This window comes from Thunnus maccoyii, chromosome 13 (genome assembly GCF_910596095.1).
Source record: "Thunnus maccoyii chromosome 13, fThuMac1.1, whole genome shotgun sequence".
Taxonomy (NCBI): domain Eukaryota; kingdom Metazoa; phylum Chordata; class Actinopteri; order Scombriformes; family Scombridae; genus Thunnus; species Thunnus maccoyii.
Window position 1 is genome coordinate 9,031,507 of NC_056545.1, and position 12,445 is coordinate 9,043,951.

General features: G+C 36.2%; 1 protein-coding gene across 1 annotated transcript in view; it reads right to left on the reverse strand.

Annotated features, from left to right (window-relative positions):
* The window catches only part of zgc:77151 (uncharacterized protein LOC337153 homolog), a 44,027-nt gene that overhangs the window by 26,944 nt on the left and 4,638 nt on the right, over positions 1-12,445 (reverse strand). The window contains exon 2 of the mRNA XM_042431073.1: positions 895-1,047. Coding sequence (XP_042287007.1) covers positions 895-1,047 — 153 coding nt within the window. The remainder of the gene's footprint in view (positions 1-894; positions 1,048-12,445) is intronic.

The following is a 12,445-nucleotide window of genomic DNA, read 5'->3' on the forward strand; positions in this document are numbered from 1 at the left end:
TGACAATAAGAAAATATATAGAAAATCACCAGACATGTCCTTTAATGTTGCCAATTTGCTGAAATTAAAACAATTATCAGTTAAAAACTGCTCTAGAGTTGCATCGATCGACAGAAAATTAATCTGCGACTACTTTGATAATCGTTTTAGTGATTTTTTTAAGCAAAAAATGAGCATTTTATGCATTTTTTAATTGTACATGATAGTAAACTCAGTTTTCTTGGTTTTTGGACTGTCGGTCAGACAAAACATGGTATTTGAAGGCATCACCTATGAAATTCTGACATTTTAAAAAGATGAAACGATTAACCAATTGATTGAAAAATACTGAGAATAATTGTTAGTTGCATCCTTAAACTGGGCTTTAAGAAGATTACTGATACTTGTACTGAATCGACATCACAACAGTCCATTTGATGAGCTTTTATGGAGTCTTTCTCTCCCGATGGTTTTGTTTGTTTGTGTTGTCATATTGGTAAGTAGGGTCTATAAGTTGGTTGGTTAGCATCTATCAGATTAGCAACAACATGTTTAACTTCCTTCATTTTCACACACAAGTCAAATCTAACACTGAGCTGATAAACAGCAGCAGAAGAACATACGATGACATCGCTCCAGATGGGATTTAAATTACAGAAGGAGCTGTGAGTCAGTCGTTGCAGCTGTAATTATTATTTGGAGGGGGGTGAAGGGGTGAAAAATGACCCAGATATGCGTTCCAATTGGATTAAAATCACCAGCAGGTAATGTTAAACTGACCCCACCTCCCCCGCAGGCATAAATCCCGTCTGAATGAGGGGTTTAGTTGTAGAAACCTGCAGTTCTCTCAGTCACGGGCCTCAATGGCACATGACAGAGGGACAAAATGACAGTCACGTGATCAGGATATCTCACCTCAGCAATGCACACGGGATCCTGCGGTCCACAGCGGATGAAGTAAAACTCCCCGAGCCTCCAGACCTGGACGGGGCCGTCGGGTTGACTTCTGCTGCTCACCGACTTGTAGAAGGCGTAGCTGCCTCGCTGGCAGGAGGGAGCACCCAACCACTGACAAGAGGAAGACAAGAGCACCAATGAGGAGGAGTTAATGGTCCCTGCGTGAATCAAGAGGCACCTGTGGCATTTACACCATCAGGGTTTGGCGTTTATTAAGGTCTGCAGGGCGATCACAGAACAGACTTTTTTTTACTCCTATAACCTTCTTCAGGAGAGAGAAATAATCTCACTGGTTGAGTTAAATCTCAGAAGGAAGATCCAAAGCAGCAAAGGTTCCTGAAAAAGTAACATTAGACTGAAGCCCAGTGGAAAAGAGGAAGAAAGGAGGAAGCTGTAGCAGCAACAGAAATAAGAAACTCCAACCCAGCTGTTGTTCATTTCATCTGGTCCAACCTGACACTGAGCACAGTAGTCTGTTAGCAGGTTAGCATGTTGTTAACCTGCACATTTTACTATTAAAATGCTATTTTTTTTTTAGCACAATAGTGAAAAACTCACAGAGCATTTTAGTGCAATTTTTACTTTCTGTCATTTTATTTGAGTGATGGCCTTGAAAGTGTGAAATTTATGCTGTTTACTACCCTAAAAAACTCCTACAAAAAGTATCATCCACGGCATGTACAGTATATTTCATCGATAGACAGAATATTATTTGAATTTTGATAATCAATTTATCAGTTTATAGTCGTTTTTCTGGTTTCTTTAGTTCTCTGTGACTGAATATCTTTGGTTTGTGGACTGTTGGTCGGGACAAAATAAGACACCTGAGGACTTTGGGAAACAGTGATCATCATTTTTCAACATTTTTTGACGTTTTATAGACCAAATGACAAAAACAAACAAAAAAAATGAATCAGAAACTATTATGATAATCAATTTCAAGAAAAAATATCAAACATTTGATGGTTCCTGGTTGTAAAACATGAGAATTTGTCTTATATTTTTACTGACATTACTGACATTTTGGTGAGATATCTTTCTAAGGCCTTTTGGGTTTTTAAACCTCACCAGCACAACCCTTTTTTACTCCTTTCATAATTGTTTTTTATGTCTCATTTCTACTAATAATTAAAAATTAAAAAAGAAAAAAAAAATTGTGAAACAAAACCATTATTCTGAAAAATAATCTGAATAATTGATTGTGAAAATAATCATAAATTGCACCCTTGAACGCAGTTAAAGATATTTCCTCTGGACCAAAGTGCTGAACAACAAACTGAGATATATTTTTTATGTTATGAGCAATTTAAGGAAATATTGGCCTATTTGTTTTAAAATCACAGCCTTCAAATAAGGAAAAAAGGTTTTTTTTTGCATCAATACATCAGAGACGTTAATGTTAAAATGCAAAATAAGGCAGCTACAGGATCATTTCACATTTCCCTGCATTTAAAAAAGGGGAAAATACCTAAACGATAAGAAGTAATAAATTAAAATCTAAATAAGTTTGCTTGGGTGTGTTCGAACCATGATTCCTGCAGAATCCACCTCTGGCGTAAACACCTCTGACGATGAAGTTGCACCATCTTGCAATAAGGCAGCGTTTTCACATGTTTTAACAGCAGTCGCAGCAGGATACTGTAATATATTAAACAACTCAGAGAGGAGGGGATGTTAAAAATTAACTCCTCTGTTTAGCATGGCAGAGGCATATCTGAAACTCCTGATACTGTCTCTAAATACTACACATACGTCTCGATTCATACACTGATATATAAGACATTTATTAACCCTATGATCTGAATCGCCGTGAAGGTGTCTCAGTTCTTTTCTAGATAATCTTTGTTTAATTTCTGAGCGACTCTGTGACAAACAGGCAGCTTCCTGTAATTATTAAACTACAACACGGTGGTCACACTCCTCGTTTAGCTGATTTTCAAAAAGGTTATAAAGAAATAAATACATTATTATTATTGCGCTCTTTCACTTTCTGGAGGCCGCATGAAGAGGCTCGTTTCCAGAAAGCCGTCATAAAATCATCTGCTGTAGTTAATCATTCAGCATCTATAAATTATCGATATTTCTTATTCTGTGAGTTTGCTGTGGCAGATTTTTCTAAATTAGCTAAAACTTAATAATGTTTTAACTGAGGCGTGTGCTGTGATTTGAGGTCTGATACTGAAGGGACGCTGAGAATGTGCACATTTATGCCAGAGAAGTCATGTGACTTCTTCCTCTCGGATCACATCAGAACGTCTCTCATCAGTGCTTTTATTTGGTTCATTTTGAACGTCTTTTTCCTGTTTGATAGAGGAACGGATGTGTTCTTATTCTCATGCCGAGCTGCCAACAGTGATGTGTGTCGGGGCGGTCGCTAAGCCGCCCTCGATGACACAAACTAAACACTTCCTGCCAGTGCTTCAAAGTAAAAGCCATCATCAATCATCTTTAAGTGGGAAGCTTTTACTTTGAAGCAGCTACAGGAAGTTAACAGTGTTAACTTTCAGGAACAACAGATTTTTCTGCTTCTCTTGCTCTGCTGCAGTGCTTTGTCATGGCGATGTGTTGGGCTCAGGTTGATTCTCCCCTCAACCTGAACTCTTTGTAAAGCTTAAAGGGCTAATCCAACATTTTAACACATGAAGACATGTATAATAATGTCTGGAGGAGCTTTGTCAAGTCTGACAAAACAACCTTGATGTTGTCATTTAAGTTATCTTCATTAAACTCATGACAGAAAACTTGAAAACCTGCATTACACTCTGAGAGGTGCGGCTTTTGAGAGATGTGGGCGTTCACCAGGCAGGAAGGATTATATCGAGTTGCATTGTGGGAAATGTAGGATCCAGCATTTTTAAGAGTCTGACCCACATAAGGAACTAAAAGTCAGGAAATCTCAGCTTGTGTTGCTTCAATTTTTGGGGTTTGTTGTCAATTATTTATTGTATAAATACTGTAAGAGTCACAAAACAAAACACAAACAGACCTGAAGGGACTTACAGACACAAACTAGTACACAGCATATTATATTATATTATATTATATGGCATATTTATCATACAGATGGCTTGATATATCTCATCATGTATCCATATAGGTTCAAACATCTCTTAAACAACAACAAACAAAATTCACACAATTTCAAGGATATTTTTCCCCCCATTAATTGTTTTTGTCTTCCAGTTTTATGAAATATTAAAATCACTGGAGTCCTCCTCAGTGGAGGTTTTGAGTGGCGCTATGGAGCAAAGTGTTTGAGTGTGAGTTCCCGTTTTGTTTGTATCTCGTGGACACAAACGAGAAACTAAGACACAGGTGACGCCAACAGAAAGACCAAGACTCTTAATCAAGCAAACATGGTTGTAAAAATAATTTCTGCAGATGTTTTTATGAGGAAGGAAATGCAAAACAAGAACAGACAGTTACCTAAGTCCTTGTAAAAATGTTATCAACAACTGAACACTGAGAGAAACAGCAGACTTAAAACAAGAAATAAACTTAAACAAACATGAAACTTTGTTCATAAAGATGTTTTATAGTTCAGCCAAATGAAATCGTGACTCATCTGCTTACATAACTCTGACTAACCCTCAAAAAATTAGTCTTTTTTTTTTCTTTACCAGAACTGACGCTTGTGTGGTTTTATTATATTAAATTACATCTAAATTATGCTTCTTTACAAAGAGAAATTGGAAAAGAGGTATTTTAACAGCTGATGTAACAGCAGTACGACTTTTCTTCATCTGCTGTTAAACCATCAAACTTCATCACATGACAACAACACCTCCATTTTCATATTTTCAGTTTACACCTCTGTTTTATGCACAGATACAGAGACAGATGTTTTGACACCGTGGAGGATTTAGGGAGGCATAAAAGCGAAATGAGTCGCTTCATAATGTGTCCTTTAAAAAAAAAAAAAAAAAAAAAAGCTGTAAATGAGCTAAACTCAGAGGAAACCTTCATTACATGAACATTATTCAACTCAGTGATCACAAAAGATGAGAAGAAAAAGGTCATTTAATTCTGCAAAAAGGAAAGTAATTAAATGTTGTAAAAGGTTTTGACAAAAAGGTTCTTATCTCAGGGTCCAATTACTGGGTTTCAGAACTTTTTGAGGGTAAAACTACCGTTCTCAGAGTCAAGAGCGAACTTTCACGTTTTAAATGTTGCGTTTGGATGTAAATAAAATACAATCAGGAGCACAAACAGTTAACTGATTCAGTTAGTCGAACAGAAAATGAATCACGTCGACTGCAAAACGGCAGAAAAAAAATGGTGAAATATGTCTGCTGCAATTTCCCGGAGATCGAGGTGACATCTTGATTAGTCATTTAAAATCATTTATTGTTTCAAAACATTCTCATATTTTAGTTGAAACAGGCTGAATCAGGTGTTGCTCAGTTCAAGGACGGCAGATTTTCTCTGTTTTGTATGATTGTAAACTGAATATCTTTGTGTTTTGAACTGTTGGTCTGATAAAACGAGACATTCGGAGACGTCGCTTTGGGGTTCTGGTGAACGTTTTTCACCATTTTCTAATTATTTCATATGGACCGAAATGAAAAAATAAGTCAGATGAAATCGATAATGAAAATGCCCTTTAGGTTGCAGCTCTGATATAATCAACATTTCAAAAATGATTATTCCATCCACAAGAATGTCAAATACCGTTTATGTTTAGTAGAGCTGCAACTAACAATTATTTTCTTCAGTTGTTTGGTCTAGAAAATGTCAGAAAATGATGAAAAATGTTCCCCAAAAACCAAATACGACGTCCTCAAATGTCTTGTTTTGTCCACAACACAAAGATGTTCAGTTTACTGTCACAGAGACTAAAGAAACCAGAAAATATTCACATTTAAGAAGCTGCAAAAAGAGAATTTGAGTATTTTTTCTGAAAAAAATTACTCAAAATAGTTTTAGATGAATTGTCTGATTGACCATCGCTGATCAGTTTGCACTGTCCCTGTTAAATAAAACAATCAATTTCATTTTTAAAGAAAAAATACCAAATTTTGTGAATGAAATTGTGAAAAAAGTGAATACAATCTGTTTTTCTTTGTTGTTTATGATGTTAAACTGAATGACAGCTCAGAACTCAATTTAAAATGTCCCAAACTGTTTTCTGACAAACTGTAGACCAAGCGACTAACGGATTAATCGATAAAATAACGGAAGATTAATTGATAATGAAAATGATCATCAGTAGCAGCTGTGAAATACAGATAATACTGTAAGAATTCAAAAATGTTGCAGTAGTAGTTGTAAGTAGCTGGAAATTTCACTTGTGCACTTTAGTATTTTAAGAGATGAAATATTTAGCAGCTTAGTGTGTATTAATAAACCGTTAATGAAGTGAAAACTCTCCTGACCGCCGTCTCTCTCTAAGAGCAGGTTCCTCTTTTCCTCCCCAAAATGGTGGATGCGTCATTTGGCACAATAACGGTGACATAAATCTCACGTGCGGTTATTTAATCTGCCGCTCGGTTTACACGGAGCTTCCTGTGTGTTTGTACTCTGGATGTGAATCAAGGAGCACTTGATCCGTCTCACCTCACGAGTAGCAAACGCTGGCCGTTTGTGGGTGTTTACACGGATGGCAGGAGCAATAAATCGAACGCACCTCAAGTGGTTTCATACATCTGAAAGCCAAGACTGTCACTGCTGCTGCTGCTGCTGCTGCTGCTGCTGCTGCTGCTGCTGCTGCTGGGTGATTAAACCTGCAGCTTTGATTTCAGCGTTTTGTAAGAGGAAGTGTGAGGAGCCTCGGGTCTCTGACACCCAGACTAGTTTGAGGAAAAAAAAAAAAGACTTAAACATATCCAAGAAATAGAGGCAATCTTTCTTGGGTAGTCAAAGCCGTTTTGTTGCTTTAAGAGGTTTCAGTGAACCTGGTAGTCCCTCTCAGTTTTATTTTCACGAGAAATACTTTCTTTTTCTTATAATCTGTAGGTCTGTGACATAAATGATAATCTCTGTATGTGTCAGGAGGATGCTGAGCTGCCATTTTGGATCCTGAGCTGCAGCTTCAGTCAGTAGACTGACTGTTAATGTGCTCTGCTACAAACATTACTCAGATAAGTAACCACAAAATCCACCAACCGAGGCAACTTAAGCTCGCATTCTAAAAATGAAAGAATGTGGGGTTTTTTAACCCAAACTGAGAGCATTTTTATTTAAAACGGTTAAATTATGAATATATAAAACCACCATTCAATCAAGGTTACTGTTGTCATTTTTGATTTTAAGTTGCAGCAGATTGTGTTTTTTTATTCACCAAAAACCTGCTGACATATTGACTGCAGCTCACGTCTGTGAAAAAGTTTCAGTTCAGTTTTTAGGTCAAGAATTAGTCTTTCAAAAATGCAAACTATTCTTTTAATCAATTAATTGTTTTAGTCATTTTTTAAGTGAAACTGCCAAACATTACGTACTTCATGCGTCTCAGTGGAGGATAAGTTGGTTTCCTTTGTCTCTCTGTTGTTTGAATCCAGCAGAAGGTTTTATTTGGCCTGTAAGAAACTATGATGGATGTTTTTACCATTTTCTGACAATTTATAGAGCAAACGATCCATTTTTTGTACAGACTAGTACAAATAAGTACAGATTTGTTGTGGAGCTGCAACTCACAATTATTTTCACGAAGAAAACTTTCTCTATTTGTTGGGTAATCGTTAGTCTATAAAATGTCAGCAAGTGAAAATTTTCCATCATAATTTCCCAAAGTCCAATATAACATCTCTGAATGTTTGGTTTTCTCCAGCCAACAGTCCAAGATATTCAGTTTAGTATCATAAATAACGTCAAAGAAAACCAGCAAACATCCACAATTGAAAACTACTTTAAAAAAAGGACGATTTCACAATTTTATTTTATTTTTTTACATCTGTCATTTTTTACATCAAGAGTCAGCTGCCCGAATGTAACGAGTAAAACTTGCTTCAATGTTCTTTATAGCATCAGATTCACTCTTTGTGTTTCCCTGTTGAGCTGCAGGTGGAAGTATAGTAACAAAAAGAGGGACTTTGGTGCTAAAAAGACTGTAACGTTGAAAGATATCTACTTGATTTGACTCATTTGGTTGCTGTGGATTTTGTCCCCCGTCATTTATACTGAAAGTAATAGAAAACTGAAATTTGTTTCAGTTGTAAATACAGTCTCTGAAAGACCAGAAAGGACTGGAAGGTGCATGATGGAGTCACTATAAGACAACATGAGCATTTTATTCTATATTTTTCTTGCTGTCAACACTTTTTGACTTTCCTAAAACAGTTTCAACACTGAACTGCAGTTTTTCGTTGTAGTTATTGTTTGTAATTGAACAAACAAACAAGGGAGGAAGTAGTTCTTTTGTTGGGGACTATTTTATACGGCGGATGAATCCACATTTGGAGCTCTGGTGTGTATTTCTGTCAGCAGGACGGAGTGTGTATGTGTGTGTGTTCATGGTGATGAAGGAACACGTGACTCACTGACGAGTTTTTAATAGTTTTTGATCAGCGGTGGAAAGTAAATAAGTACATTTACTCAAGTATTGTAGGTACTTGTACTTTATTTGAGTATGTGATGCTACTTTATACTTCCACATTCATTTGAAAGCTTTAGTTACGTTTCAGATGAAGATTTGACACGACGGATGATATAAGAAGCTTTTTAGATACACTCACCGACCACTTTATTAGGAACACTTGTTTAATCCGACACAACAGCTCCGCCATTAATTCTACATTTACGAAGCTTATACAGTTTCAGTTTTGGTTGACATTGTCAGAAAGGTGATAATTCTACTTTATGTTTATTATCGGGGTCGTAGTGGGAGGTGGAGTCCGTTATATCGAGTGGTGTACACGAGGTGGGCAAAATATTAGGAACACTTTAACTTAAGTAGGATTTTTACTACTTTTTTAGTACTTTTACTTAAGTAAAGGATCTGAATACTTCTGGTTTGTGGACAACAATGGAGGTCTACAGTACCGAGGAATACGATATATCGCAGATAATACTTGTTAGAAGATCAATTCATTGTTGTTTTTTTAATGGGATTTGTTGACAATAAGAAAAATATAGAATATCACCAGACTTCTCCTGTTTCATATCACTTATTAAAGATTTATCACGCCTCCTTTCTGTCAGAATATATTGAAACGATGCACTTTCAAGTTCATCCAATTACTCCTCCGAGCCTCGCAGTTGTATTTTTTTTAGATGATAAAAAAAAAAATCAAGGCGAAATGCACATATGTTGTTTTATGTACAACACAGCAGACATGAATATGCTTCAGTTGTGTGATATTGAATCCATCAGGCGGCCTCTGCTCCTCTGTGATCTCCTGTTTTGGAGCTGGAGGCTAAAAAAGACCGAATTACAAGAGCTTTACATGAAACACAATATGCAGACCCACAGCTGCAACTGACCCCAAAATATTGAACAAATATTTCTCACTGACAAAAACTCAAACGAGGCGGTTATTGAAGGAAATACTGATTATTTCCATTATTTAAACAATCTGCCATTTATATTTTCAATTAAATTGATTGATTCTTTTGCTATAAAATGTCAGAAAATAGTAAAAATGTCTTGTTTGGTCCAAAAAACAAAGATTTAGTTTAGAGATGCAAAGATTAGTCACCTAGTTTAATAATTGATTCATCATTTATGTCATTTTACAAGCAAAAAAAGACCCAAAAGTCTCTAATTCCAGCTTCTCAAATATAATTTGCTGTTTTCTTCTATCTTCTAGGTCTTCCTATAATACTAACATGAAGGTATTTTGGTTGAAACTGTGTAATCTGTCCTGTTTTCTGCTTTGTGCTTGTTGAGTTCTTGATAATGACGACATGTTTTTGGCCTTGAGTTGATAAATGCCAGTCAGGTGACTGCAGAGTTTAACTATTAGTCGACCAACAGAATATTAAACAGCAACTATTAATCGATTGTTACTGTAAATTTTTTTTTCAAGCAATAATGCCGCTTCTCTGTGAGAAATGTGAAGATTTTCTGCTTTTTTGTGTCGTATGTGACAGTAAACTTTTAGGTTTCGGACTGTTAGACAAAACAACAAGTTGCCGACGTCATTAAAGGCTCTTAGATATGTTGCAGACTAAATGATCAATCAATTATTTGAGAAAATAAAGCGCAGATTAATCAATGATGAAAACAATAGTTGGTTGCAGCTCTGGGTTTTAAGTTGAAATAAATAAATCAGTCGTGAGAGAGCAGAGAGAAAGTCTCTTTTTTGAAGTCAAACACAACAAAACATCAGATTTTGTCCATTTTGCTGATGTTTTAATGATTAATCAAGACGATAAACTGCCTGTTAATTGCTTATGAAAATAGCTGTCGCAGCCTAAATTCAGTTTATAATATAAACGACAGAAAATCTTTACGTTTGAGAAGCTGGAACCAGATAATGTTTGATATTTATGCTTGAGAAGATTAATATTCTGTCAATCTACTAATAAATTAATCAATTTAGGTCTTATTTGAATGTTACATAAATTGGGTGACTTTCCATTTCAGTTAAATAACAAAAAATCCACTTAACTTATATTTTCAAAAGGTTTGTAGTACAGGAACTAATGTTTAACTTTATGTTTTTAATAAATCAGCAGATTTTCTTCAGTAATCCATTAATCTAGTAATCGTCTGATCTATAAAAACATCAGAAAAATGCCAAAAATGTCCATTTTCAGTTCACAAACCGCAGGGTAGCCTCTTCAAATGTTTCTGTTTTGTCTGACAAACAGTCTAAAAGCAAAAAAAAAAAGATTGAATCCGGTGCAAATCTTCACATTTGAGAGTTTTGTGCTTGAGAAATGCCTGATAGTTTGCTGATACTGCCCGGCTCTCTGCTAATGTTTATAACACAGCATGGCTGAACAGTTTTAAAAAGTGCAGTTTTTCATATTAAAGTTCATTAAAATACAGTTTAAATATAACCATGCAGAGGTCACGTTCACCCAGCGTATTATCCGCATGAAATAATAGTCCTAGTGTATAGGCTCAGGGTGTGGCTGTCTCTGCAGCTGCTATCCATTTAACTCATGAAAGATGTGACATGAAGATTCACCAAATAAATGCAGATTCTGTATTTCCTCCCCTTCCTGCGCCACTCAACAGTCCGTCTCCAAACTAACTGCAGCTTCTCTACAACAACCAGTCCTTCCAGTTCGTCCTGTAGCTGCTGCTGCTGCTGTGATGTCGCCCTTCACCTCCCCGCCTGCTGCCTTAAAATGCAGAATATTCTCAAATTCTCACTCCTGTGTTGATCATCCACAACCCCCACCCTATCCCCATAACCCACCACCACCACCACCACCACCACCACAGGCAGCCCCCCCCCCCTCTCCTCTTCCTCCCTCCTCTTCCCCCTCCCCCACTCACTGTAGCTCTGCAGACCAGCTGCAGCAGGCCTAGGATCAATTTTTAGAAAGATACTGAATCAATGTCACAGCAGAAAAACTAAATGCATGCTCACATCAGCTACACAGACTCAAATAGCAACGTTAATATCACTACTAATTTAAAAAAAGCCCACCGTATAACATAATGCGGTGACATAATCTTTAATTACGTCACTGTAGAGTATCACAGGCACACTTTTAAAGGCCTTGTGGGAACGCCGGAGGACACCAAAAATGAAAAACAACATCACTTATACGCTCTATAAGCCTCTATATGAAGGTGATATTTGTGTTATAGTAACATTGTGGCGATACAGCTGGACAGAGCGCTCAATTAAAACAGGCAAGGTCACTGTTGAATGTCAAAACACTCCTATATCCTGCTGAAATTATAGAACCGCGGGAGATAAAATAAAAGACAGACTCCCCATGGACACACTGCAGGGCTATTATAATGATACGCTGACAATAAAACACTTTTAAGTCATATAAAAATGGAACTGCAGGACATCACAGACACAATATAAACCCTATATTGTAAGATTATAAGAAGACAGCGGTGAAAAAAATCAGCACAGAGTAACATACAGTTGTTTATTAGCTCTGCAAACATACTGAAAGTTCCCACTGGAATATTATAATAACACTATGGGGTCAAATAATCATTAGAAATTCTCTGTCAAGTCCCAGAGGTGCATTTAAAAGCATATTACAGATACATTACATCCATATTTTATATGATATATAGGAGATAAAATAACTACACTGTAACACAGACACATTATAACTCACTGCAAATTAAATATTGAGTCACAGAGATATGAATAGCTCCTATAAATACATTTATAAGAATATTATACAACATAAGCGCCTATATGAGTGTCACAGATATAATTAAAGAACATCACAGATGTTAAACATGTTTTTTAAGGCTTATTATATTAATTCATATAATAGGAGGAAGATAATGAAGTAAGAATAAGAGTATTAGCCCCTAAAAAGAGGATAATATGAATGTTTTTAAGTTTATCAGATGGAGAAATAATGAGAAAGAATGAAACAAAGTCTTTCAGACTACTGTGAGCCACAATAATAACATGAT